The sequence below is a fragment of the Lemur catta genome, chromosome 1, assembly GCF_020740605.2.
Source record: "Lemur catta isolate mLemCat1 chromosome 1, mLemCat1.pri, whole genome shotgun sequence".
Classification (NCBI taxonomy): domain Eukaryota; kingdom Metazoa; phylum Chordata; class Mammalia; order Primates; family Lemuridae; genus Lemur; species Lemur catta.
Window position 1 is genome coordinate 54,865,657 of NC_059128.1, and position 22,754 is coordinate 54,888,410.

At 40.4% G+C, this 22,754-nt stretch overlaps 1 protein-coding gene and 1 long non-coding RNA gene across 3 annotated transcripts in view; one reads left to right on the forward strand and one right to left on the reverse strand.

The window, feature by feature from the left end:
- SLC25A21 (solute carrier family 25 member 21) overlaps nucleotides 1-22,628 on the forward strand; it is a 464,300-nt gene extending 441,672 nt beyond the window's left edge. The window contains exons 8-10 of one of the 2 annotated variants that reach the window (XM_045568367.1): nucleotides 17,479-17,660; nucleotides 18,588-18,640; nucleotides 21,745-22,628. In XM_045568367.1, the coding sequence (XP_045424323.1) occupies nucleotides 17,479-17,660; nucleotides 18,588-18,640; nucleotides 21,745-21,806 (297 nt within the window). In that variant the 3' untranslated portion in view covers nucleotides 21,807-22,628. The remainder of the gene's footprint in view (nucleotides 1-17,478; nucleotides 17,661-18,587; nucleotides 18,641-21,744) is intronic. The other variant, XM_045568373.1, reaches the window with a different exon arrangement.
- LOC123650013 lies at nucleotides 15,970-19,562 on the reverse strand. Its single transcript, XR_006739221.1, has 3 exons — nucleotides 19,543-19,562; nucleotides 19,063-19,248; nucleotides 15,970-16,006 (listed from the first exon to the last, which is right to left on the reverse strand). It is a non-coding gene; the product is annotated as an uncharacterized LOC123650013 (long non-coding RNA).
- Nucleotides 22,629-22,754: the final 126 nt, after the last annotated feature.

Sequence of the window (22,754 nt, forward strand, 5' to 3'; positions counted from 1 at the left end):
ATCTCAGTTGGGGGACTGCTTCTGATGGGTCCACCCCCAGAGGGTTGGCTTGACCTAAGACCAGTTTGGCAAGTTAAATCACTGTGTTGTGGACTTTCAGTTAGTAGGCAGGATTCACACTATTTGCAAGCAGAAAGCCTCTTCTCACTCTCTTTTTCTTTTTTTTTTTTTTTCCCCCTGACTTTTGGTTCTTCCTCTGGATGTGTGGTTTCTGTATCTTTCTGCAGGAAAGACACTGGCTAGGCAGAGGAGGCGGTGCCCTCACTCACTCAGTGCCCCAGCTGCTGCAGCTCCCACGGGCAAAGGTCTACACTGTCCCAGTGTTCCCAAGGTCCAGGCTCCACACTCTTGCGTCTGGGGAAGCACTCAGTGTTCACACCTGGGAAGGGGACCTGGAGAGGGTCTATGGATCAGGGGATGGAGCCTCCTGGGGAGCCGCCTGGCACCCTGTGGCTCTGCAGCAGTTAGACCTTGGCCCGCACAATTGCTGCTGCCCACCCGCAGATCACTGGTACTGGGGGGCAATTTTCAGGGTCCGATAGGAGTCAGAGCTGGGGGTCTGGAGCACTCAGGAGTATACAGTAGCTCCTGGGCTGGAGGGACACCGGAAAGGAGAAAAGAAAAAGAAAGGAAAAAAGAAAAAAAAAAAAAGAGAGAGAAACAATATGAATAACAAGAAGAAGAAAGAGAAAACAAGAAAGAAAAGAGAAAGAAAGAAAGAGAGAGATTAAAAAAAAAAATCCCACTTTAATATTTCACGCTCGCGGCCCCTCGCCTCGGTGCAGGTCCACGTCTGTCCCTTTAAGAGATCGGGCACCGCGGAGACCCGCCAGAGTCCAAGGTCCTTTCTGCTTAGCTGTGGGAACCGAGATGGCGACCACGCATGCGCCGGTTGCAGGCGCCCGGGGAGAGCGTTCAGAGCTCGGCAGGCGCCAGGGCCCACAGCGGCTCCCCGGCCGGAAAGCCGCCCTACGGGAAGAAAAGAGCAAAAAAGCTTTAAATCAACATGGGGCTTGTCTCTTCTAAGTGTAGGCCCTGTGCGGCAGCACAAGTCACACACTGATGAAGCCAACTCTGTTTTTCAGACTCTGAGACAACTACTCCATATAACACAAAAGTGTCTATGCCTCCATTTCTTCAGCTATCCAAAGGCTTGAGCAGATAGAACTTACGTACAATGAAATGAATTATACAAATTATTACATAAATTATATACATATTTATACAATTTATTATATAAATTTGTGCATTTATTTTAATGCACATGTTATTACAATAAGATGAATTTGCTTATGTTTAAGAAAAATATTCAGGACGAGCAATAGGATGTATATATAGTCACATGTTACTAAATGCTTTAAAAAACTCACAAGTACAAGCTTTATTTATTCTATTATTAATAAATACACTTAAGTTACTAAGTGTTCTGCATTATTTAAAAAAAACAGAAGCTTAAATATTCATTTATTTTTTTAAAGACATCATGGTATTCTGAAACTATGGAAGTAACCTATTAATATTTATCTTGCCAGTTTGCAAACTGACCTTGTTAGCAATCTGAACATTTAATTTCAATGAAAAGTTTTATTAAGCACCTGCTTCGATGTACCAGGCACTCTACCAAGCCCTGGATATCCTAAGATAACTAAGACATTGTCCTGTTCTCCCAAGGAGCCTTCCAAGAAGACCCAGGAAAAACCACCTGAACATAAATTCCACTGTAATCCTCTCTGTACATTAGTGTTACACTAGTGGAAAATGCCAAAACATTGCTTTCTACATATTTGACTATTAACAATTTTAAATCGTAAACCTCTTTGCACAGTACTAAAATGTGCCACGTGGCTCAGAGTTTCATTTCTAAGCTTTAGCTTCCCAGCTAAAAGAACTGATTTCTTTGCGTTTAATAATCTGGGCACTTGAGCCCCATGAGTTGGGGGGTGGGAGGAATGCTGTACATAAAAGTTTGTGTCATCAAGTCTGAGTGTGACTCCAGGCTTTCATTCATTCATTGAACACGTATTTATTGAGTGTCTAACATGTACTAGGCCCTGGGCCAAGCGCCAGGAGATGGAATGGTGAGAAGCTGTCACAGAGCTTACAAGGCAATGGAGGTAACAGACAAAAACAAGTAAACAACCAAATGCACAATCATAAGTGATAAAGGAGAAATGCCCCCAGTATAAACCTGATAAACAGGGAAGGCTTCCCTGAGGAAGTGACATTTGAGCTGAAGAATGAGTTAGAATTTAGCAGGTGACAGCAAATGAGCACAGGCATTCCAGACATATGAAACATCTACTACAAAGAGAGGGGAGCTGGGAGCCTTGGGCAAAATGAAAGACAGCTGCGTGACGAAGCAGAAGGGTGAGGGCAGGAATGTGGCCAGAGAGACACACGTGGGTCACATCATACTGGCCCTTATAGGCCACACTGAGGATCCTTATCTTTATCTAAAAAGCGCTGCAAGCCAACAAAAGATCTTAACCAGAGGAATTACCTGATCATTCTGGCTGCAGCGTGGAGCATGGATGGAGTGCTGATGGGAAGGGCAAGGCAGAATGAATGCATGGAAATGATTTCAGTACGAGATGGTGGCGTCTTGATAGTGTTCATGATGGAGACGAGGAGAAGCGGGCACATTTGAAAAATATTCCAAAGACAGAATCTATAGGATGTGGTAATGAAGCAAATGTGTGTTGAAAGAAGAGAGGGGGTAGGGATGATGCCTAGGTTTTTGGCTTGAACAACTGAAGGGATCGTGGCACCATTCACTGGGAAAGAAAAGCATTGGAAGAGAAACAGGCTTATGGAAGAATACTATGGCCTTTGCCTGGAAACTGAGTTTACCTGCATTTGGGACTGCAGAGTGCAGACGTTGAGTCAGTTGGTTGGATGTGGGTCCTGTAGCTTGAGAGGAGAGATCTGAGCCGGAGACAGACACTTAGAAGTCAATCAGTCCACCTCGATGAGAGGTAGACTGTCCCTTACTGGTGGAATGACCTTGGACCAATCACTTCCCTGCTCTGAGCTTCAGGATTTTTTTAATCTGTAAATTAAAAAGCTGTGATTATTCTTTCTATCTGACAAAATTGTTTTGGGGATTAAAATAAATAATACATGAAGCAGTTTGTGAATGTTAAGGTGCCATAAAAGTGCTAAGTGTGGTGGTGCTGATGAGAGTGATGGGGAAGGAGCGGAGGGGGTGAGGCGGGTGGTGGGAATCGTTAGTATATAGAATTGCATGAAGAATTTTTCCGCAGGACTGTTCCTTGTGCACTTAAATGAACACTGTTTTTTTCTTGCCTAGAACAAAGTCATTGATTTTATGTGTTCTGTAATCTAAGCCTGATTCAAAACTGAGAAACCAGTATTCTTTAAATTTAAACCATAATAAATCAATCCTTTGTGAAGGAGAAGATATGATAATCATTAAAACATGTTGAAGAACGTCATCAAGTTGTTATAAACCATGATGAGGAGGTGATGTTCCTTGAAGGCTTTATTCCATTTTTGCTATAGGCTGTCTCTGGCCCGTTCACTTTGGGCAGTTTGTTTACAGGGTTATTGTTTCAATTTCCTCACCCAGCAATTGGTTATTCTGCTGTTCCAAGGAAATTTGAGATTTCACCAACTCTGACTGTCATGAAATAATTCTAGGTTTTTCTTTAATTTAATCTGTTTTAGAATATCCATAAATGTCTTACAGTGTTTTGCATCTTCAAAGGATTTGATTTTACAAGGAACTGTTCATAATGTTTATATCTGGGGAGTGGAAATGGGGAATCCTGTGTGTGTGTGTGTGTGTGTGTGTGTGTGTGTGTGTGTGTGTGTATGTGTGTGTGTGTGAGGGAGACAGAGACAGAGAGAGAGACTGAGCAGCAGAAAGCAAGCAGTGGTGGAGGGAAATCACTTTTTATTTATATCATTCTAAGCTGTTGGAAGATTTTACATTTAGTATGTATTGATTTTATAATAGGAAATAAATCAATGAAAAATTTAACAAGACCTCATAAAATAGATTACCTGGTTTACTTTTTCCCCCTTTGCTTAATTCTAAGCCTATCGACAGAGGTAAAATTGGAAATTGAAACAGTAAAAAGGTAACTCAAGTCAGATATATACCCCTTTAAGTTCTTGACTTTAACTCTTCAGATTGGTGATCTCTGGTAGATACATTTTTCAAGTTATCACAGAAATACTGTAACCTTCTGTGACACTTTCTACTGTTAAAACTATTTTTGTAGATTCCATGATTAAGCCTGATCTTCATATAATAACTGTTGTTTTCAGTTATTATAGGAAACCAAATGGGAAGTTAAGGCCCAGAGGTGACAGTTACTGAAGGAATTTATCTGGTATCATACACTGGGGCGTGGGGTTCAGGAAAACCAGACGACAGAACTCCCTCCACTGTAGCATGTAATGTTTTAATTCTACATTTTGCCTTATATTTTGTCATACATCTCTTAGAAATGGTTACTAAAATTTAAATAAGTGAAATAGCTGGAATGTCCACATAACGTAACCAGATTCTTCTTCTGCCTCGTTTGGACGTGTAAGCTGGTCTTCTCTTTCATGTCCTTTGTTTATAATCCATAGAAACACAGAATTGTAAGACAGGCTCTGGAATAATGAGGCATTGCCAGTTTGAAAGTGATCCCCTATGTTATATTCTTTCAGATTTATTTTTAGGAGCTAGCTGTTCCTATTGAATGGTGAATAAATGGCTACAATAGAGGAAAGATTGCCTTAGATATTAACTGACCATGGCTTTCATTTAATGGAAGCACTCATTTACATCTTGCAGTAAATGGAATGGAATGGCAGTATAATGAATTATCCCTTCTCCCCAGAAAGAGGCCATCACTTCTCAAAGTAAAGCCCACTAGAAACAGATATTGATTAACTTCAATGCTGACATCTTTTTCAAATATCCATGGGAGTAAGCTTTCCTTGCAAAAACAATTTATTTCATTCCTGTTCTAAGTTGGGGGTATTCAGGGCATACTATTTGTGATGTGGACACACAAATAATATAAGATTAAAATATTACATGTCTTTAATAAATTTGTATTCTAGTTCCATATTTACTTTTCATATGTTTCCATAAACAAAATAACAGTAGAAACAGCTGTCTCAAGCTAATGGCTGTCAACGTAGTAAACGGTGCTTCAGTTTGCATCCTAATTAAGGATGTTTGAAGGTTATTTTGCCAAAAACAATAGACCTTTGTGTTGAATTTTGCCATGATATAAATTACATGTGTGGGTTAGAAATATTTTAAGAGAGAACAATTTTTCATATGTTCAATCTTTCTTACTTAGTAAACCATTTAGACCTGTCCCTGTGGTCATTTCACTACAGACAGCATTAAGTCAAACATTTTTTTTTTCTAAGGTAAATTCTGTATAAAGTCTGAAGGTGGTGCCAGACACACTTCAGTGTGTCAGAGAAATGTGGAAATGTGTTAGTTTCATGATTGAGAGCTAGATCCTCCCCTAAGGTGTGCACTGAGCTGAATGAAAAATGCACCTTCGGGTTCAAGGGGGAGAACTCAGGCAGAGCTGTTTGTATTTTGAAACGAAGAATCTCAATAGAATTAGATCATAGTAGGATTTAATTTATGACCATTTGTTTTTCTGATTCTCTCTTACTTGATCATTAGTCTTCCCAATCATCCGGTAATGGGAAGGGCAAGAGCATTAAAGTTTCATTAAGAATAACTCTCTTTTCTAGTAACCACAGGGGGGAAACTACAAGTATATATTATCTATGAAATTCCAGGATATGTGACAAGATGCTGTGGTAAAAGAGGTGCCTTTCATTGACAGTTTGCACAGACTCCCTGGGGGGGTTGGTGTTGGGTGAGGGGGAAAGGGGGAGGATAGAGTGAAGGGGTCAAGGGTTCAGACACTTTTTCTTAAATAAACTTAAGGCCACAATTTTCCAGGCAGGCACTACCCAAGTGGGTGGAAATGAGGTACAAGTAGCTTTGGACTTTCAATGGGCCCATTCTAGTCATTCATTCCCAAAGTATTCATGGTACAGTTGCCTTGTGCCATACACCATCTTGAGAAGCATCAGCACTGGTCCTGTCTTAGTGGGGTTTACAGTCTAACAGAGGAGATAGACAACACGGAAGTCATTACCCAGGGAGCTGAATCATTGCAATTGTGTTAAGTGCCATGAAAGATAACTGGCAATCTGTGAGGATTTATAACCAAGAACCCTAACGTAGACCCATGGTGTAGATGTAGGAAAGGCCTTCTTTCTGAACCGATGTTCAGCCTGGGGCTCAAGGATGAGGATAAGCCAGGCCAAGGTGAAGAGGATGAATAACACCAGACAGAGAGAACAGGATATGTGACTGTCCTGAAGCAGATAGAGACTTGGGGACCTGGGAGAAGTTGAAGAGTGAGTGTTGTTGGTACATGGAACCAGTAGGGAAGGAGAAAGTAAAGGCTGCAGAGGTTGGCTGGGCCGGAATGTTTTAGGCTCATAATATTAAATATTAAGGCAGTTTGCTCTCCTTAAATCATTTAACTGAGGGGCTATGTTGAACAAACGTATTACATAAGTGAAACTAAATGGAAAATATTTTCATGCGTAAAAGTTCAGAAGTAGAATCTCATGAAATAAACTTGGTTCAAAGACTTCTTCTGGATAATCTTCCTACCTCCATACTGAAGCATGTGTGCCCTTGCCCTGATTTCTCAACCTTTAGAATTTTGTTTTGGGAACCTGGTTTGTTAGTTTTCCTTGGGGGTCAGTGCCTTTATTGAGGCAAGCAACAGAGAGAGCACGCCAAAACAGAAAAATCCTACTGGGTTCTCAAGGAAATATACTTAATATAAGTTCTCTCCTTAATTTTGTATGATAATATTCAGCCACATAATCAACTCCCAGAAGGTATTACCTAGCCATATGAATATATAGGTATATATAATTATATGTAATATGAAATATATACAGTATCTGAAATAATTGAGTGATAACTTTTATGCTTCAACCATAACTGATTTTGACATTCTATATATTTTATAACTTGAGATGAGTAAGATCTGTAAAATTATTTTACATTTCACAATACTTTAAAGGACAGATAGCTTAGAGGAAAAAAAGGAATTTTCATGGCTATTTTCTGAATGGCTACATTTAGATGCGGAGCTTTTAACAGGACTTTAATTTCATTCCAAAGCCCAGAGCCCTGCAAGGATAGGATCTTGGGAACACTCCACATTCCTTAAAGAATGTTTATCAATTAAACCATCTCATTTTAGTTAGTGACCTTCTGTGGAGTGAGGAGCTAGCATTTCCCTAAATTATCTCACATGAAGAGAAAACAAACACTGCAATAGATTCTTCTGATAGCCGTGAAGTGGAAACAACTGTATTTTTTAATTAAGCTTCAATAGCAGATATTTTCACTGGGGACAAAACAGTAGGATACCATGACATCAGGAGAAAACATGCTTTTGTCCAAGTTTATGAACAAAACAACAAAAAGAGAGTCGAGATTAGAAAGAATGAAAGGTATATACTGAGAGCTGACTCTACTCCTAGCTGACTTGGATCCATTAAAACTAACAATATCTAAAATGCAAATTTCCACCTTAAAAAAAAAAAAAGTCAGTTCCCTCTCACTCAAGCTGCCTCCTCGTTCAGTTACCAGGAGGCAACTACGGTTTCAACACACCACATCATTTTCATGACCACCATGGCAGCTGTGGGGAAGGCAATGACGCGCTGCTGTTATTTGCCTTGTGGTTGCAACCAGGTGCTTAACCAGTGTGTATGCACCGCCTTTGCAATTTGCTTCTGAAACCTCAGTTCTTTATTATGCCTTTATAAAAGAGAGCTAAACATTTATTAAGCACCTATGATGTGTCAGGCTCAGTACATACAGAAGATGAAAGTGACATGGCACAGCCCTTTTATTTCAGAGAAGTTTTGAAGACGGCTTCACGAAGACTGTCAGCCTGGTGCCCAGCTCCACTAACTCCTAGAGAAAATTGGAACCTAGGCAATCTGACACCAGAACCCAAACTGTTAATCATTGTACTGTATGTACTTCCTCAGATATGTGGACACATGAACCTTTGAGTCTTTCCTTCTTTAGAATATACTCACAGTTATCATCTACTTTCCCAAGGATATGGTTTCTGGTCTTCTGAGTGGTCTGTCTCTCCCACTATAGGTGCATCACATTTGTCAGTGTCGGAGCTAAACACAATGCTACAGTTTTGGGTTGATCAAATCCATGTTCTGCTAAGATCAACCCTTCCTGTGATATAAACACACACCTTTCTTAATGCAGCCAAAGACTGTACAGAGATGGGTTGTTGGGGGCTTTGTAGGGGGAGGGGGATGGAGAGGAAGGGAGGGAAAATGCATGCTGCTTTTACAGCAAGATGTTGGCATGTATAAATCTTTATGGATGATTAAAATCCCCAGATTACATGAACTGCAGTCAAGTCTCCATCATCTTAAACTTGTGCAGTTGCCTAAATTCAGAATTTCACACTCACTATGCTTACATTTAATCTTACGGATTCAGTTCAGTGCTAAAGCCTGTGATGATCATTTTTAATGTGGAGTCTCTCATGTGTCATCCTAGTTTCCCCTCCAAGCCCGTGTCATCAGCAGATGCAATGAGCGAGCCTTCCATATCCTCACCCAGGTTCCTCAGGCCCCCCTTCAGGCTGCCATATGGACGCATCTTGCACAGAAGAACCATTTTGTTTAGTCAGATGAGACTCCCTCCAGTTACAGTCTCCCCCATCCTCCATTCAGTGTCTTGTTAATTAGGATAGAGAATCACATGGGAGACTTTTTCAAGCAGTTTTCTGAAATCAAGCTATATAGGATGGTTTTTTTTAAAGTGAAATTTTCACAAATTTATTACTAGAGTGGATTTTCCGCAGTTTCTTCATTTCGAGACATATCACCAAGTTTGTGTGTGTACTGCCTCTTGTTTGCAGCCTTGAGGCAGGCTGCCATCGAAACCACCCCTTCAACTGTTAATAGTGATATGCCACAAAGGGCATGGAATAAATTATACAGTTGAGTTCCACAAAGGAATACTTTTGTGATAACCCCCCAAATCATGTGACTCCTCATAGGACCACCTTATTCAGTGTGGTGCCAGGAGAAATTAAAGGGTGTCTTAATTGCAGGGAGCAAAGGAAGTGTGATTTGGGTTGAAGTGAGGTGGGAAGATTCTAAGTCTGGACCTTAATGCTGAGTTCCCCTACATGAAAAGCCCCGTTGCTGCCCCCTGCTCAACCTTGCCTTTTGTCCTGCCCTGTGTCTTCACCACCCCTACTCCTCACTAGCTAACAAATTCTGCTCCCCCATCTTCCTTAACTCCCTCCTTCTGGCACATCTCTGTATGGAATGTCTTCTTAATGATGCCAGAGCCTAATCACAAAGGCCTGCGAGATGGGCAGTGGTTCTCTGTTTACCAAGCTAGCAGCCAGCTGGCCAGGGAAGGTAAAAGGGGAGGCATAGGCCTCTTTTGGTCAAGATATTTTGTCTTTGTGCTTATTAACTCTTCAAGTGCCATTGGCTTAAATACTGATGCTGTCTTCAGCTGTTGGCTATATAATTTGGATTAGATGGTTAAATTAGTCACAAATATGTATTGTGTTGATTAATTGTTTTGAGTCATATGATCACATTTCTGACAACTTAGTGCCTTTTGTTGAATTGTTAGAGGTTGTGGGATGTCACAGCCGCCAACATCTTGGGATCACTTATTAGTGTCTCTTGTTAAGTCATGAAGAGTCTATAAATACTATGTTCTGATCTCCCTGAAGAAGGACTGGTAAACACATCTCTTCAGCTCTGCACTCATGCAAAGATCAAAATGTGATGGAAACAGCCAGAGAATTCTAGTAGGAAAACCTAGTGTTAATTCCCAATTCTAGTACTTACTAGTTAGCCATGTGTCTTTGGCAAGTTATACCTGCTGTCTGTTTCAGCTTTCTCATTTGTGAAATGAAATATTAACTTCAGCCTTAAAATGTTTGCAAGAGAATTAAACAACTTTTTAAAAACCTATGAATATTGTATTTCATATTGCTAACACAGAAAAAGGTCAATACATGTAATATTCATTAATATTTCAGGCTACTCAGCTCCAGTGATGTTGCATGTTTTATGAGAAAAATCAGAAAATATTTGAGAGAAAAAGATCCATAGATGGAGAAATAAAAGTACTACTTGGAAATAAATATTTAAAAGAAACTGTGTTTTATAAACGTGCCAAATAAAAGGCTATTTTACTAACACTTGAATTACGCCCCAATGAATTACATTGAGAATGGTGACAGTTGTTTGCCTTTGCAATTTAGCAATGAATTGGAGTAAAATAGTTTAGGCTGATGGGTGAGGAACATCAATTAGGTACAAGGGAAATTTCCTTACTGGTGACAGTTGGAGCAAATTATGAAAGTAAGTTGGAAAGTTTTAACAACAGAATAGATTTTTCGTCAATATTAATATCCATTTACATCACTGAGGTATGATCCATCCTAAATATTTGACTTAGGCTAGGTGACATTCTGAGTTCACTCCTAGTCTTGTGATTCTGAGATTTTATTTTCTACTGCATAAGTCTTCCCTTGCACTGGATCAACATCCCTTGGATGTTGAATAAGAATATAGTCCTGAGGGGCAAGTGTATGTGTCTTGAAAACTGATTGATATGTGACAGTCTCAGGGCTTCTCAATACCTTGGCTTATATTCACTTCTAAATACTAGAACCTTAGCTCTCTTTTGTAAGGTAGGAGATTTCTGCAAGCCTCAGGTACCTCATCTGCTCAGGGGTGTAGTGAGGCTTAAATACACAAAGCACTTAACCCAGTGCCTGACACATAGTGAGTGCTTCTCATTATCAACACTTGTAATAATGATATGTCTGTTGACTTCCTAAACAGCCAATGAGTGAATAAGTTTTCAAGAGGAAGATGCTGGATCCTGTCTCACAGGACTTAGAGAGTGAAATCCCAAGAGTAACTTCCCTCTCCCTATTGTGTATTTGCCCTGCACTTTGTCCACACTCCCACTTCAGTACTGATCACATTGTGCTGGAATGGTTGATTAGATGCCCACTGCCAACCCCTTCACTGAACCCTTCACTGTCATACCCAACTCTAGCACCCAGGTAGGACCAGACACATAAAGACACCTAGTGAATGTTGGTTGGTTGGATACACAACAAATGAATGATGGATGAGAAGCCATATGACATAATGGTTAAGGGCATGGGGTTGGGAGTCAGAAGCACCTGGGGTCAAATCCAGGCTCCATCTCTTACAAGCAGTGTGATCAGTTGGACAACTGATAATGAAGTTTCACGTCCTTATCTGTAAAATGGTGTTATATACCTAACTGATAGGGTTTGTCATATAATGTATATGTTTTGTAGATATTTTTTGCTTATAACATTGTGCCTGGCAATAAGTAACTTTTATTAATAATAGCATTATTTCTCATGATAGTTGTGAAACATACAAAGATTATAGCATGTGTAGTATTTTATTGTTGCTATTTATTTTGCCATAAATTTTATTCTTATTTATTGTTATGGTTATTGGCATAAATGCTGGGGTGATTCGCTGATAGCACAGATTGACCTGTTCAAACCATGTGATAGACACCACTCAGACCAGGCTACCTCACCTGTGTGCCTTCTCACTTTGGGCTGAACTGAGGGGAAGAGAGGTAGCACGAAGTTAATAGCACTGCCTTCAGTTCTTCAGCCTTAAAGAAACAACCCCCTTGCTCCCAAAGAAAGCTTTAAAATGCTTCCCAGCACATCCAGACTGAGATGAATCTAAGAACATCAATTATCCAGTCCAAGGAGCCAAAGAGGGTGAGCCATAAACTTCAGCTGAGCAGTAATTCCGATTTTAGCACTTGTAGGATTAACCTGGAGCACTTGTTTAAATAGATTGCTGTTGCTGGGCTCCATCCCCAGATTCAGCAGGTCTGGGGTAGAACCTCAGTTTTGCTTTCTAGTAAGTTTCCACATGGTGCTGGTGATGGTGATCCAGAGACCACACTCCGAGAACCACTGAGCTCATAGATATGATGTGAGTAGCTGGACTCCAGAGCCGGAGTGTGGAAATCTTTTCACTGAGGTGAATTGCCTGACAACCTTGTGAAAATTAGGGCTTCCAGTTTTCAGCCCCAGTGTTTCCAAACCTGCACTGCCCTTTACTGACTTTATAAACTTATTGGTAGGGAAAATGGTCTCATGAAATTGTTTTTAAACTTTTACAAGCCTGATAAAAATCTACAGACACTCTCCCCAGAAAAGCTCATCTACACATACACCGGACCATTGCTTATAATTCCAGGAGGTTCTTGGATACCTCCCCCACCGGCCCACCCACTGACTCTGAGGAGGATCAGAAGAAAAACTATGCCTTGAGGCAAAGTCTTGAGTTCACTTGGATGCAACAAAAATTCCCTTCTTTTACTTCCTTTCAGTTAACTCACTTGTAAAATAGGAATAATAATAATAGTTTTTACCTCAAAGGTTATGAAGATTAACTGATTTAATGCATAGAAATTTGCACTCAGCAGTATCTGGCACAAAATGTGTAGTTAAATGTTTGATGTCATTAAAATCGTTACCTCTTCTGTGAGCTGGGAAGGGGATGTTGCTAACCTGGAGTGAGGTGCTTGTGGGGAGAGAGGAGGCCCAGGGAGGTTGGGCCTGGGCTGTAGGGGAGGGGCCGATGGAACTGAAGGCAGCAGAGTCGCTGTCCTGAACGCTGCCTGGATGCTGTTCAGGGGCTTCCACAGGCAACCGCAGAATTAACAGGGCTCTGGGTGGAGGCTACAGCCCCACCTCGCCTCTGCTCCTAAGCCAGGCCAGCCCTGCCCAACTTGAAACCAAGTTTTGAGCTATGAGCACGTTGGCCTCAGCATGGCCGCTGGTCCTCTCCATCTCCCTGCCCCCATGTTCCCCTCAAAAGCTCACTTGGGTTCAGAGAAACGAGTTCCTATATTGCTTATTTTCCCTTCTGCCCCAGGTTCCCAAGTTTAAGGACCCCTTATTTCATGGTTAGAACAGTAAAGAATCATTGCCTAAAGACTTTCCCCCTAATGTTGCCATTTGCCTGCTAGGTAACTCCAAAATGCTGTGCAAACCCGCTCTGCCTTGGGGCTTTAACCCTCAGAATGGAGGTGGAATCATTGACCTTCTCACAGAGACATCTACCATTTTGAGAGCCTCAAAGGAAAGTCTCTAAATAAGTAACAAATATTGACCTGACCCCACCCAAGGACTAGGGTTGGAGTTTTTCTTCCACACCATCATCGCTGTCCCCAGCCTTTCTAGGGGCCTGGGCTGCTGAGAGGTTGTACAGCAGTGTGGTTTGGAAGCAGTTCCAAATAAAGATCCTCTCCTCCTGCTGCCATGAGAACACCTTCCAGGGGAGGTGTTCTCCCCGGGCACACGGCACCCACCAGAAGGCCAAGAAAGGGTCCAATGTGTTGAATGGCTTCTGTGCAGTGGCTCTCTGGCCACAGCCACTAGTGGGGCTCCCAGTACCTTCTCTCCATGTGGACGCACACGCTTTGACTCCTGCCCCCAATCTTTTCCAAGATTATGCCTCTCCTCCAGGACTTCCATTTTGATTATAAGATCCTAATTTGAAACCAAAAACACTGCATATTACCTTTTTCTCTCTTTGTAATCATGCTATAACAATCCTCATTCTTTTTGAGGCAAGTGGATGGCTCTGCCTACTAAGGAAAAGGTCGGTAAGTGTAGGAACAAAGAGCCCAAAGAGTAATATTGCAAGACCTTACTCTATGTCGATTGCATTTTTTTTTTTTTTTTGCTAAAATCTTGTCACAGGCTGCCCCATCGTGCTGTTCTCTGCAAGCCACTGAGCAATGGGGTCTGGCAAGCCTAGGTCTGGTTCTGTGACCAGAGAGTCTCAATTCATCCACCCTGAAATATTCTACTTTCCAAATGCCCAGTGCCTTGTCATGGCCCCACAGTAATGCCTCCTGATAGAAAGAAATGTGAAATTATAATAAGGATTCATTTCCAGGCTAGAAGACTGAGTCCTGAGAAAGAGTGCTTAAGGATTAAACTTGATTCTCATTCTTTCTACAAAAATAAATAAGTACATACCTTGATAGGCCAATCAGCAAACATTGATGTAGCACCTACTGTGTACACTACAAAACAGACAAAACAAAGAGGAGTAACACATGCTCTTATGTTGCATGGGCTCATAGTCCCACAGGGAAAGTAGATATTAATACATGCAAAAATAAACCAAACATTAAGTGAGTCACACTAAGGGTGATGACTGTGGTTCACACAGTGTCTTAGGAGTAGAGGAGAGGAAAAATCAATTTTGACAGAAGGATCCATAAAAGTTTCTTGGATGAGTGGGATTTAAGCTGAACCTTAAAGGGGAGTGAGATTGCTCCAGGTGAATGTGATGGAGAAAGACATTCTAGGTAGCAGGAGTAGTATGAAGACAGGCATGGAGTTGGGAAAGTGCTTGGTATATTTAAATACTTATGAATTAAACCAGTGTACTATAGTATGGACTGGGGGTAGGGGTGTAGCAACAGCTAGAAAGATAAGTTGGAAGCATATTGTGGGAAAGAAACCAGAGGCCAAGTGAGTTGCTCTGTCTTTACTCTCTGTGCATCTGAGAGGTATTGAGGGTCTTTGAGTAGAGAGATACCAGAAACTTCTGGTTTCTTAAAAACAGAAGTTTTAAGAAAACTCTGTTTTCATAAAAAGAGTTGCCACCATGGTGCCATCTGTGCCACTGTGAAGACTAGACCACAGAAGTCATGAAGGAAGCCATACCTGGTAATGCTGATGGGAACTTGAACGAAAGCCAGTGTGGTGGAAGTGTCCCGGCGTGGACAAGCCAGAGAGGCATTTGAGAGGAGAGGCTGCGTTCATGTGAGGATGGTTGGCAACATGCAGCAAAGCAAGCAGAGAAAGCTGAGAGAGGGCTCTCTCCCTAGCACACCCAGGCCCAGCCTGGGATGCTGGATTAAAGCAGACTGTGGGGTCACGGGAGGAACTGACTGTGGGTCCAGAAGCCGGGTGGTGAGGGATACCCTCTTGGCCATCCCAAGCGAACTTTTTTCCTCCCTAGAGTGTCCATGAGGGTAGCAACTGCCCATTTGCTTTGCCTGCGTAGAACATAAAAATCACTTATTCCTAGATGCAGGTCCTCAGGTGGGTAGTTGCAGAAGCCCTTGAAGAGCTTTTAAAACAACTTTCAGGCACTTTCCAAGAGATTCTGGTCTGGGACCCTAAGGAGGGTCTCAGATGGGCCTCAGGCATCTGTATTTTGTAAAGTTACCAGTTGACTCTGAAGCACAGCTAGATTTGAGAACTACTATGGGATCTTACTATTGTGCTGAGAAATGTATAAAAACACAGTTCAAGACTCACTCCTGCTAGTGAACACTGTGGTGACTTGGAGACCTTAGCTTTCGGTCTCTAATGCATTCTCAAGCATGGTGACCATCATTGAATGTCTTGGTTTACCCTCCGTTCCCAACTCTGACACTCGGCAAACACATCAGTGAGGTCCCCTGAACTTCCCAAGAGGACAATGTGCATACAAGTCATCATTTTCACTCTTGTCCTTAATTGAGAAAGAGAGCTTGGCTGTGTCACATGAACACCAGGAGAGCATCTTTTTACAGGATGCTTTGCAGCTTTAGAAAACAGCCTACATTATCATATTAGTCATTCTCTGTCAGGCTTGTACAATACTTAAATAATACTTTTACTTCTATTATTGCTTTTATTTCCCAGAAAAATGATACAGTACAGAGGTAAGGTAGTTGTGAGAAACTTCCTTTCTGTACACTGGGCTCTGTGTGACTCATCCGAGGTCAGACAACCAGAGCTGGTCCTGAATTCGCCATCCTCCAAGCTCCAGTGCTGCTTCTGTGCCATAATGGAGAAGAGTAACGTAAAGGCATTTTTCTCTCCTTGTAAAAAAGAAAAAATGGGGAGAGAGGGAATTATTTAAACACACCTCACTCATACTGCAATCACTGCATTGTTTTTCCTGTTGAAACACCCTGTTGGTTTTTAAATCCCTTTAAACCTCCCCGGCACCTGTATGGCCCAGATCCAAGAATTATTACCGAACCCCTCCGCTTTTTATATTTAGCCACATAGGAGTTTCTGTGATGGTAACTCCTGGCTCTTGGTTTAGTTGAAAATTTCAGAGCTTTCATAATTTTTTCTATGTTCATGGAAGCTGGAAGCATGCAATGCTCAGACTTTAATTTCTTTTAGTTTAAGCAGGGTATGCTTCCCCTCTCTGAGTTCTCCTGCTGGATAAAATAGTATCACGTGTGGCACAACCCTGTGTTGTTCCTCTGTGATGAGCCTCTGAAATGTTGACCAAAAGAGAGGGCAGGAAAAGGATGGGGTGGGGAGTCAGAGTCAGCAGCTTATGATATGGGATATGACCTCTCTTCAGAGAACCAAGGGCTGAAAACAGAGAACTGAGACAGAAAACATGAGAGCGTCCCAGCAAATTCATTATAACAGAGCATAATGTGAGCTCACTGGGCACAGAAAGAGGCTGAAGGAAAGCAACTCCCATATAAGACCTAATTAAATACTTTGATGTCAGAAAGCAGAGCAGGGAGGGGTGGAAAATCAAATCAGACCAACGTGAAGGGCCTAAATTCATATGGAAAGGAGAAATATTTCTGTCTCGCTTACTCGCTCTCACTCTCTTTCTCTCTCCCCTTTTCTTCCTTTACTACGGAGGAAGAATAAGATTCAGAAACAATGGGTTGTAAATTCTTTAGCCAATTAGTCCAGTGACTTACTACTGTTTATAATGCACAGAATGTCACAGGCTGTTTTGCAGCCGCCCCAAGTTGGTTTGTTAATAACAGGAAGCTAGCACTTCTCAGTACAGTGGATCAGCTACACGTGAAAATAAATGCAAAAAACCTGGAGGGGAATAGCAGCAGACCAAGAGTAGCCTTGATTTAATTTAACATTTGGGGGTCCACACACAAATGAGCATTTTAGTAGGCTTCATGGTGGAAGTTGCTGTCATTTGTAAAATATTCTGGCCAATTAGCTAATAGTGTGCTTGGATTTCTCCTGTTTTGATACAGTAATACTAAGTACATTGTGAAGCCCAATTATACAAATCATCCCCATATGCCATACCAGTCTTTCTTTATGAACTGTGTTTATAAATCCTGTGTGAGGAAATGTGTACTTCAGCAATTTAGACCATGTGTAAAAACATAGCCAATGGGATTGTCAAGAAAACAAGTTCCAGCCTAGGAAATCCTAATGTGTTCCGCTGGAATAACAGGAGGGTGCCGAGAGTGCAATGCTCTGCTTAAATACATATTGCTTTATAGCGTTTAACCAATTTAGGGGTTTCCGCTGCCCTTTCTGTTATTTTATTCTTCTTTTCTTTTAGGATCCAACCTTGGAGTTTTTGAGAAAATTTGGGATTGGCCTTCTCTCAGGGACAATAGCCTCAGTCATTAACATCCCTTTTGATGTTGCCAAAAGTCGGATTCAAGGGCCTCAACCAGTTCCTGGAGAGATCAAGTACAGAACCTGTTTTAAAACAATGGCAACAGTCTATCAGGAAGAAGGGTAACACACTTTTATTTTAATAAATGTGAAAGTCTCAAGTATTGTTCAAACCATATTGTACTGCTGTTTTGATGGGAACCAGTAAGCCCTCCTAAGTTGGGTTGTGTCTAAGCAGCTCTGTGGAATACATATGACAAACTTTGCACGATAAACACAGTAACAAGATGTTGTCAAAATGTTCTTACACCAACAAGATCGTGTTGTGAGGCATGATCATAAAATATGCTGTACGTTTGCGTTTGAATGCTAAGATGAACTTTTTACTTGTCAGTCTGCATAATATGCTATTATATATTATATGTCCTGTTAATATATGGACAGGAGAATAATTGTCTTCTGACTGTAAATCTAATCAAAATGCCACCTAATTATAGTCTCCTGGGAGAATTAAATCTGAGAGCTCTGTAAAAATAGTTTGCCTATAAAAATTTAAAGTATATGCCTTTTTCCGATGATCTCTTTTTTTAAGTCTTACTTTCTGTCTCTTTCCCCGTCCTCACCCATGTTTTAATTTCAAGTAAATAAGTAATATTTTATAATTTTGATCTAAACTGCAACATATTTCCTAATGTAAAAGACTGAGTTTGTGGTCTTTTAAATTCAATTACAAAAATCATTTTGTCCATATACACAGCTGTCTTGAAAGTAAGACCTGTCTTGAAAGCAAAAACCATCTCGTTGATGAAAGTCATGTCTCTGATTGGACAGGACCAGCGTAGCTTGTGCGATAAAGAATTGATTAACTCTTTCCCTGCATTCAATTTGCTGCCGAGAATACTAACTCAGATACTGTCTGGTTTGGGAGGTGTGCAATGTCAAATATTTTTTTTTTTTTCTGTAAATGCTGGGACAGCATCTTAATAATCCTGAGGTACAACTCCATTTATTTTCAGAATAACAGTGTTGTTCTTTCCCTTCTGGTTGTAGGATTTTAGCTTTGTACAAAGGCCTGCTTCCCAAGATTATGAGACTTGGACCAGGTAATGATGTTGTTATTATTTATAATCCTTCCTTCTTTATTGTTCTAATGTTTCTTCTTTTGTTATTTGTGTCTATCAGCAAAGCAATAAAAATTTACCACTTTGTGAAAAACAGAAACCTTGAGGATATAAAGTTGTCTTTGAGTATTTGAGATACTGAAGGCATCCATTAGAAATATTCTACCTTTGTTTATAGTACGATTTATGTCCTTGCTGGAGGCTGATGGAAGCCAAAGCCCAGCTTAAGTCAATAGGAACGGATCCACAGCCAGCAAGAGTCTGAGTGAGCACCCAGGTGCTTCAGCCAAAGCGGAGGATTTTCTCTGAGGGACCAGCCCGATCAAACTTTTCCTTGTGCTTCCTAATTCATTCTTGCTCCTACCTCAACTTCATTTCAAAAAAAGAAAAGGAGGACAACTTACTCAATGAGCAGCAAGAGCCACTGGTCTTCACAGGCCCCCCTGGAGTGGTGACACTGTGGCCAGCCGGGTGCTCACCTCTCCTGGCCTCTGTCAGTGTGACTGCGGAGGCTTCTGGCTCAGGGCCTCACTTCGAATGCCAGCCCACAAAAACCGGGCTGCCATTCCCACAGGGAGAGTCAGCTGCCTCTGTGTAAATAGATAAGAAAATAACTGCTGCAGACTCAACCGCCAGGGCAAATAGTCTTGGATTATAAGCAACCTTGTGAATAAGTACAAAAGTATGCTCAAGACCACACATGTTTTCTTACCAGGCCGCACTCACCTACTTAGACATCCTGGTAATCTTCCCTAGAAATCTTCCCTAAAACCTTCTCCCAGTCCTCTCCTCTCTCTCTTTGCTTTTCCTCCCTTTTATCACCAACATCCTCCCCCCACCCCCACCCCGACCTCCCCACTTCACAAACACACATGCATGTTTACCTTTAGATCTCAGCCCGATGAACCAGCATTTCTACCAACCTAAGACAGAGAACAGTCTATACATTGAAGCTAGTGAACAGTTCACACTTTCACGTGTTTAGAAAATACTTCCACAATTACAGTCCATCTATCCTGACCTTCCTAGGCCTTTAAGCATGGATTTTGCTTCATATTTGAGATTCAGACCTGTCTTCTGTTAGGCATTGGCCCATGTGTAAAAACTAACCCAATAACAAAGAACGTGGGAAATTTTCTGCATCTCTGCCAGTATGCAGTGTTTTTCCTTCACCACACTGTAAAAACTTGCTCGTAGACCTAATATTAGAGAAAATCACAGCACCAGCTTTCTCAGAAGGGAATGGGCCTACAAAGAGTGGTGACAAGGGAGAGTTTAGCTAAAATGGTAATTGACTGGAACCTTAATCCAAAACTCTTAAATAATCTGACCCCAAGTTTTGTTAGAGGCTTGCAGATGTTTGGTTGGCATTTTAAATTTTTTCTTTGGGGGGGGGGTGGTGTTCTGAGTTGCTGTGGTGTCCAACTTAGTGAAAAGGGTTGTTGTGAACTTACTGTCCAGGCTAAACAAAACTGTGAATAACTGGAAACCTCGTTCGAGGACCTGGTCTCTTCTTCATTCTTAATGTGCAAGTCCTGGCAACTTCAAAGGAAAGAAAGGTAGAGAGAAAGGTACCTTTTGAGTTGAAGGTTAAGGTTTTGAGTTAAGGGTAAGATTGAAAAGAAAAGAGAGAGAAAGAGAGAGAGACAGTAAAAAGGAAAAGAAAAGTAAGTCTGGAATTTTTGTTCTTCATTCTAAAAAAGCATCCTTTCTTATTTTTATAATAGTCTTAGCAGTTCAATGTGGCTAACAATCAGGTATCTTCCAGGAATGAATCTTGAAGTCTGTGGTTTAAACTCCAAATATCACTAGGCTAAAAACTAACCCAATTCTGCATATTCTTGTCTTGCATTGTGAACAGTTGATAAGAATAAACACAGCAATTATATACATATTAACAATCATCTGTAGTGTGCCTCTTTTTGTTTGCCAGAATTCCGAGAGGGCTACAGCAGCTGAGAGTGGCCTAATAGAGTATCTTCATGGGTTAAAAATGAAAATTACAGGCAGATAATTATCTTTGGTATATGGTTACACAAACATGTGCAGCCTGTAGATTAAAAATAAAAAAGCATATGGCAGTGTATTCAAAATAGCTAAGATCCAAATCAAGTTCTGTTTCTGTCCATCAGAAGTCAATCTTCTATTCATACAGCCAAGCCTTCTCTAAGCTGGGTTCAGGATATCTTTCCAAATTTTGATTTTGTAATATGTTTCACACAGTTAGACATGAAAGGATAAAAAGAGATTATCCTGCAGGGCACAGGACACATGCTATTTACTGCATCAAATAGAACACAAAATGATCCACATACAAATGCTTTTTCCACTGTTTAGGTATTCAGCAGCCTCATTGCTTGTTTTCTGTATCATATTCCTGTTGACATATTACATAGCAAGTCTCTGCAGCCAGTTACATAACTCTCTTCTTCCAGGACAAATGGTGGTCTCATGCCACCCAACCCCCACTAGCAAATTTTCAAGTTCAAATCCATATACATCTGAAGCAGTTAAAAGGAATGAAGTTTAGCTTCCAATTTCTTTTTAAATTTTGCAGTACAGATTTTAAAAATATTCAGAATCTGTTTTTCATGTTGCAATCTAGTTTGAAAGCTATAAGAGAAAACCAGACTCACCAGTCAAGCACCATCTTAGAGATTTCTTTCATGAATGCAACTAAGACAATGCTAACTGTAGACTGAAAAAGATAAAGCCTTTGCCTACATATGAAGAATCTGAAGGTTTCTGTTTGCAGGAAAGCCACATGCCCTTACATGACTAAATATGTCTATATTTATTTACTTTTAAAAATTAAAAGTGCCTAAAAAAGAATCTGATGAGAAATGATGATGCAAGTTGCAGAAACTCATGGGGAAAAAATGTATTTGGAGACTCAAGATGGTCTTGATTTTACCCTGAGAATTTTCCATAATAGTTTTACATCTTTGTATTGGAGCTCAAGATCTGATGATTTTGAGCAGGCCTTGCCCAATGCTGCGTGGGACACTGTGGATTCAAAAACCCGGCAAGAAAGCCAATGCTATTCCACAGGATTTGCGATAAAAACCAGCTCTTTTCTTTTCTAGGTGGTGCGGTGATGCTGCTGGTTTATGAATACACCTATTCATGGCTTCAGGAGAACTGGTGATTGCCTAGGAAGTATTTTCCTCCTTGAGATAATGGATATTTGCTATGCAGCACCATGAAGAGGAAAGACTATGGATCAGCTAAGCTAGGCATACAGTTATGAAGGGGAAAACAGTTTGTTCAAGAACAAAACCTATTTTAATACTTTAAAAATTGTCTTTAGGCATCTTGAGATGATAGTTTGGGCCATATACATAAAACTGTGAGATTAAAAATAATATGAAGCAAGGAGATATATGAACTGAATATACAAAAATAGCATAGAAATCAGATATATTTCATAAAAGCAATATAAACTTTGTCACCTGTGTTCCTGTTACCCTGCTTCACAATGAAAATTCATTGTATTGATAATTATTTTTCCTAAGAGGTCTAGAAGTGATTAAAGTAAATATTTGAAAATAAATCATTCTGTGGCCAGTTCTTTAAGAATTATTCAAAGAAAGACTGGGTTAAAAAAAAAGTTAAGCCAAAATTTAAAGTTTTTATAAGGAATTACATTCTTCCATAAATAATATGTAAAGAGCACAAAGAACATGTTTTTGAAGTGCACTAAAATGGCTTTTTAAGAATGTTTACTTTTATGAGTACTATGTTAAAATGTAAATCTGTTGGTTTTCTTTAGTAATTATGCACATCTCAGCTATATTTTTCTAGATCTACTTTATATCTCATACTGTTGTTTAAACGGATACTTTTAAACACTGTTTAAAAACGGAATGTTAAAATATGATTGTTTTAAGCAGGTATTTTAAAATTATGATATCCAAAGTCTTTTATTACAAATAGAAAACATAAAATTATATTAAACTACTTCCCTTCACATAGTTTTTGTTGAAGACAAGTTTTGTTGCTGAAATATTTTCATGTTAAATCACAAATTGGAAGCATTCCTTGGGCCCGTTTGTGCCATCTATATTTGCATCCAAATACGTTTGTTCAGAATGCT